This window comes from Trachurus trachurus (genome assembly GCF_905171665.1).
Source record: "Trachurus trachurus genome assembly, chromosome: 24".
NCBI lineage: Eukaryota > Metazoa > Chordata > Actinopteri > Carangiformes > Carangidae > Trachurus > Trachurus trachurus.
The window spans coordinates 239,001-245,000 of NC_139910.1; the positions used below are offsets into that span (position 1 = coordinate 239,001).

At 47.9% G+C, this 6,000-nt stretch overlaps 1 protein-coding gene across 5 annotated transcripts in view; it reads left to right on the forward strand.

The window, feature by feature from the left end:
* LOC311007416 (transcription factor IIIB 90 kDa subunit-like) overlaps nucleotides 1–6,000 on the forward strand; it is a 47,044-nt gene that overhangs the window by 38,057 nt on the left and 2,987 nt on the right. For all 5 annotated transcript variants that reach the window (XM_084000595.1, XM_084000598.1, XM_084000597.1 and 2 more), the window contains 9 exons: nucleotides 467–593; nucleotides 821–860; nucleotides 2,126–2,221; nucleotides 2,310–2,440; nucleotides 2,875–3,073; nucleotides 3,153–3,211; nucleotides 5,513–5,594; nucleotides 5,729–5,781; nucleotides 5,950–6,000. The exon at nucleotides 5,950–6,000 is cut by the window's right edge and continues 251 nt beyond it. In XM_084000595.1, the coding sequence (XP_083856721.1) occupies nucleotides 467–593; nucleotides 821–860; nucleotides 2,126–2,221; nucleotides 2,310–2,440; nucleotides 2,875–3,073; nucleotides 3,153–3,211; nucleotides 5,513–5,594; nucleotides 5,729–5,781; nucleotides 5,950–6,000 (838 nt within the window). The remainder of the gene's footprint in view (nucleotides 1–466; nucleotides 594–820; nucleotides 861–2,125; nucleotides 2,222–2,309; nucleotides 2,441–2,874; nucleotides 3,074–3,152; nucleotides 3,212–5,512; nucleotides 5,595–5,728; nucleotides 5,782–5,949) is intronic.

A 6,000-nucleotide genomic window follows, 5' to 3' on the forward strand; every position in this document is an offset into this window, starting at 1 on the left:
CAGTAGATCCCAGTAGATCAGGTCTGTCAGACCACACTGAGGAAGAGGTGAGATCCCAGTAGATCAGAGTAGATCCCAGTAGATCAGAGTAGATCCCAGTAGATCCCAGTAGACCAGGTCTGTCAGACCACGCTGAGGAAGAGGTGAGATCCCAGTAGATCCCAGTAGATCCCAGTAGATCAGGTCTGTCAGACCACACTGAGGAAGAGGTGAGATCACAGTAGATCCCAGTAGATCCCAGTAGATCAGAGTAGATCCCAGTAGATCCCAGTAGATCAGAGTAGATCCCAGTTGATCTCAGTAGATCTCAGTAGATCAGGTCTGTCAGACCACGCTGAGGAAGAGGTGAGATCACAGTAGATCCCAGCAGATCACAGTAGATCTCTTCTCTCTTCCTATAGGCTGACGGAGTTCGAGGACAGTAGATCCCAGTAGATCACAGTAGATCTCATCTCTCTCCCTATAGGCTGACGGAGTTCGAGGACACGCCCACCAGTCAGCTGACCATCGATGAGTTCATGAGAGTGGATCTGGAGCAGGAGTGTGATCCTCCGTCCTTCACTGCAGGACAACACAAGGCCAAGATGCAGCAGGTAGATCCTCGCCTCTCATTGGCTGGTAGATCCTCGCCTCTCATTGGCTGGTAGATCCTCGCCTCTCATTGGCTGGTAGATCCTCGCCTCTCATTGGCTGGTAGATCCTCGCCTCTCATTGGCTGGTAGATCCTCGCCTCTCATTGGCTGGTAGATCCTCGCCTCTCATTGGCTGTTCTCACACCTGTCACTGATTGGCTGTTAACCAGATGTCTCTTCTCCTGCAGCTGGAGCAGGAACTGACCAAGAAGCTGGACGAGGTGGAAGGTACTTCATTTATTTGGTAGCTACACCGGTCACTACTGCATTTATTTGGTAGCTACACCGGTCACTACTTCATTTATTTGGTAGCTACACCGGTCACTACTGCATTTATTTGGTAGCTACACCGGTCACTACTTCATTTATTTGGTAGCTACACCGGTCACTACTGCATTTATTTGGTAGCTACACCGGTCACTACTGCATTTATTTGGTAGCTACACCGGTCACTACTGCATTTATTTGGTAGCTACACCGGTCACTACTGCATTTATTTGGTAGCTACACCGGTCACTACTGCATTTATTTGGTAGCTACACCGGTCGCTACTGCATTTATTTGGTAGCTACACCGGTCACTACTGCATTTATTTGGTAGCTACACCGGTCGCTACTGCATTTATTTGGTAGCTACACCGGTCACTACTGCATTTATTTGGTAGCTACACCGGTCACTACTGCATTTATTTGGTAGCTACACCGGTCACTACTTGCATTTATTTGGTAGCTACACCGGTCACTACTTCATTTATTTGGTAGCTACACCGGTCACTACTTCATTTATTTGGTAGCTACACCGGTCACTACTGCATTTATTTGGTAGCTACACCGGTCACTACTGCATTTATTTGGTAGCTACACCGGTCACTACTGCATTTATTTGGTAGCTACACCGGTCACTACTGCATTTATTTGGTAGCTACACCGGTCACTACTGCATTTATTTGGTAGCTACACCGGTCACTACTGCATTTATTTGGTAGCTACACCGGTCGCTACTGCATTTATTTGGTAGCTACACCGGTCGCTACTTGCATTTATTTGGTAGCTACACCGGTCGCTACTTGCATTTATTTGGTAGCTACACCGGTCGCTACTTCATTTATTTGGTAGCTACACCGGTCACTACTGCATTTATTTGGTAGCTACACCGGTCACTACTGCATTTATTTGGTAGCTACACCGGTCGCTACTGCATTTATTTGGTAGCTACACCGGTCACTACTGCATTTATTTGGTAGCTACACCGGTCGCTACTGCATTTATTTGGTAGCTACACCGGTCACTACTGCATTTATTTGGTAGCTACACCGGTCACTACTGCATTTATTTGGTAGCTACACCGGTCACTACTGCATTTATTTGGTAGCTACACCGGTCGCTACTTGCATTTATTTGGTAGCTAGGTCACTAGATAGTGAGGAGGGCGTTAGGACTTTAAGTTGAAGGGACAGATGAGATGTTGATTGTCCTGGTTGTGGTTCTGTTCAGGAGAGATCAGCAGCTACAAAGACGTGATCGAGACGGAGCTGGAGAAGAGTCGGCCGAAGCTCAGAGGAATCTACGCCGCCTACGCCAAGGAGATGGGTGAGTATCCTGGTCACCATGGTAACAGGTCACGATCCAGCGGCGGCGGCGTTGAGGAGTTTGACCCCGAGTCTGTTCCCTCCGTTAGATCACGAGGACGAGGACGTGGACGTGGACGTGGACGCGGCGTCCTCGACCTCTGACCCCGAGGACGCGGCGGCGGTGGCGGAGGAGCTGCACGCCGTGACGCAGCACCTGACCCAGGACTTCCTGTGTCAGGTGATCCAGGAATCCATTGATTGTTGATTATTAATAGTTGATTATTGATTATTGATTATTGATAGTTGATAGTTGATTATTGATAGTTGATAGTTGATTATTGATAGTTGATTATTGATTGTTGATTATTGATAGTTGATTATTGATTGTTGATTATTAATAGTTGATTATTGATTATTGATAGTTGATTATTGATAGTTGATTATTGATTATTGATAGTTGATTATTGATAGTTGATTGTTGATTATTAATAGTTGATTATTGATTATTGATAGTTGATTATTGATAGTTGATTATTGATTATTGATAGTTGATTATTGATAGTTGATTGTTGATTATTGATAGTTGATTGTTGATTATTAATAGTTGATTATTGATTATTGATAGTTGATTGTTGATTATTGATTATTGATAGTTGATATTTGATGTGTCAGGTGATCCAGGAGGAGGAGGGGCGGGGCCAGACGGCCGGCGAGGGGCCCGGACAGGAAGTGGCGCCGGAGGAGGAGGAGGGGGCGGGGCCTCGGCGCCAGCTCCCGCCCCTCGCCGTCATCCTGGGGAAGTTGCCTAGCAACCTGGACCTGCAGACCATCCAGACCCTCGACCGGCCGGAACCGGATCCAGAAGCCGACGGTCAGGCCCGTCGCCGCGACGACGTCATCACAGTGAGGTCACGGTGACATCATCACTGACCGTTGTTTGGTGTTTGCAGAGTCGGAGGCCGGTGGCGAGCTGGAGCTGGACGGGATCGAAGACGCCGAGATCGACAAGGTATCGATCTGATTATTGATCTGGGATGGCAGAGTGTTGATTATTGATCTGGGATGGCAGAGTGTTGGTTATTGATCTGGGATGGCAGAGTGTTGGTTATTGATCTGGGATGGCAGAGTGTTGATTATTGATCTGGGATGGCAGAGTGTTGATTATTGATCTGGGATTGCAGAGTGTTGGTTATTGATCTGGGATGGCAGAGTGTTGGTTATTGATCTGGGATTGCAGAGTGTTGGTTATTGATCTGGGATGGCAGAGTGTTGATTATTGATCTGGGATGGCAGAGTGTTGATTATTGATCTGGGATGGCAGAGTGTTGATTATTGATCTGGGATGGCTGAGTGTTGGTTATTGATCTGGGATGGCAGAGTGTTGGTTATTGATCTGGGATTGCAGAGTGTTGGTTATTGATCTGGGATGGCAGAGTGTTGGTTATTGATCTGTTGGTAGTTAGTTAGTTCTGTGGCGGTAGCGGTGCTGTTACTGTGCGTTCACACCAAAAGCTTCCAAAGCGTCAAAAACGCTCGAGGGTGGGCGTCAGACAAGACAGCTTCCAAAGCGTCAAATATTTTCAGCTGCTTTGGCCGCTCGTCAGGTGACTGACGTCAAAGTTTGATCACATTGGTCATTGGAGCCGAAATACAAAAAAAAGAAAAAAACAGAACCGACGGACGTCTCTATTCTGGCAGGCTGCCGCCGAACCGCGTCGTAGCTAATTACCCTAAAGTTAACCAGGGCTCAACTTCTCATCTGGTGAAGCTTTGGAAGCTTTGGAAGCTTTGGAAGCTTTGGAAGCTTTGGAAGCTTTGGACGCTTTGGAAGCTTTGGAAGCTTTGGAGGCTTTGGACGCTTTGGAAGCTTTGGAAGCTTTGGACGCTTTGGACGCTTTGGAAGCTTTGGAGGCTTTGGAAGCTTTGGAAGCTTTGGAAGCTTTGGAAGCTTTGGACGCTTTGGAAGCTTTGGAAGCTTTGGAGGCTTTGGAAGCTTTGGAAGCTTTGGACGCTTTGGACACTTTGGAAGCTTTGGACGCTTTGGAAGCTTTGGAAGCTTTGGACGCTTTGGAAGCTTTGGAAGCTTTGGACACTTTGGAAGCTTTGGAAGCTTTGGACGCTTTGGAAGCTTTGGAAGCTTTGGAAGTGCGGCGACGCCTGTTGGCGCTTTGGAAGCTTTGGAAGCTTTGGACGCTTTGGAAGCTTTGGACGCTTTGGAAGCTTTGGACGCTTTGGAAGCTTTGGACGCTTTGGAAGCTTTGGAAGCGGGGCGACGCCTGTTGGCGCTTTGGAAGCTTTGGAAGCTTTGGAGGCTTTGGAAGCTTTGGACACTTTGGAAGCTTTGGAAGTGCGGCGACGCCTGTTGGCGCTTTGGAAGCTTTGGAAGCTTTGGACGCTTTGGAAGCTTTGGACGCTTTGGAAGCTTTGGAAGCGGGGCGACGCCTGTTGGCGCTTTGGAAGCTTTGGAAGCTTTGGAGGCTTTGGAAGCTTTGGAAGCTTTGGACACTTTGGAAGCTTTGGAAGCTTTGGACACTTTGGAAGCTTTGGACACTTTGGAAGCTTTGGACACTTTGGAAGCTTTGGAAGGTTTGGAAGCTTTGGAAGCTTTGGACGCTTTGGAAGCTTTGGAAGCTTTGGACTCTTTGGAAGCTTTGGAAGCTTTGGACTCTTTGGAAGCTTTGGACGCTTTGGAAGCTTTGGACTCTTTGGAAGCTTTGGAAGCTTTGGACGCTTTGGAAGCTTTGGACGCTTTGGACTCTTTGGAAGCTTTGGAAGCTTTGGAAGCTTTGGACTCTTTGGAAGCTTTGGAAGCTTTGGACGCTTTGGAAGCTTTGGAAGCGGGGCAACGCCTGTTGGCGCTTTGGAAGCTTTGGAGGCTTTGGAAGCTTTGGAAGTGCGGCAACGCCTGTTGGCGCTTTGGAAGCGCGGCGACGCCTGTTGACGCTTTGGACGCCCAGTGTCACCGGGCTCTCATTGAAAATGAATTGACTTCCGGCGTTTGGAAGCTTTTGGTGTGAACGCACAGTTACGCTGCTTCTCTCTGTGTGTGAGAGAGCGGCGCTACGCGGAGATGAATGAACAACGATATGAAGCAGAATCAACTTGTGGCGCTTGGTCACGATGATCTATGACTGAAACACTCATATTCACACTGGTATTGATCACTGATCAGGAGGCGCCAGACGCACTCTGACCTGTGATGTCAGATTATTGATCGTTGATTATTGATAGTTGATTATTGATTATTGATAGTTCATTATTGATTATTGACAGTTGATAGTTGCTTATTGATTATTGATTGCTGCTGCAGTACATCCTGAACGATCGGGAGGTCCAGGTGAAGACGGAGCTGTGGATGAAACAGAACGCAGAGTACCTGAAGGAACAGCAAGGTACACACACATTATACAGTACACACACACACATTATACAGTACACACACACACACACATTATACAGTACACACACACACACACAGACACACTGTGATGAACTGTGTGTGTGTGTGTGTGTGTGTGTGTAACAGAGAAGGAGGAGCGGATCCAGAAGGAGAAGGAACAGGGCGTCTACAAGGAGAAGGTGAGATCAATGATCCGGTTCAGTCCGGTTCAGTCGGTCTGACGTGGTTACATGACGTTCAGTCGTCCAGTCAGAACCGGTTTGACCTGACCATGTGTGTGTGTGTGTGTGTGTGTGTGTGTGTGTGTGTGTGTGTGTGTGTGTGTGTGTGTGTGTGTGTGTGTGCAGAAGAAGAAGAAGAGCAGGAAGCGCGAGGCGGTGGCGGCGCTGACGGCCGGC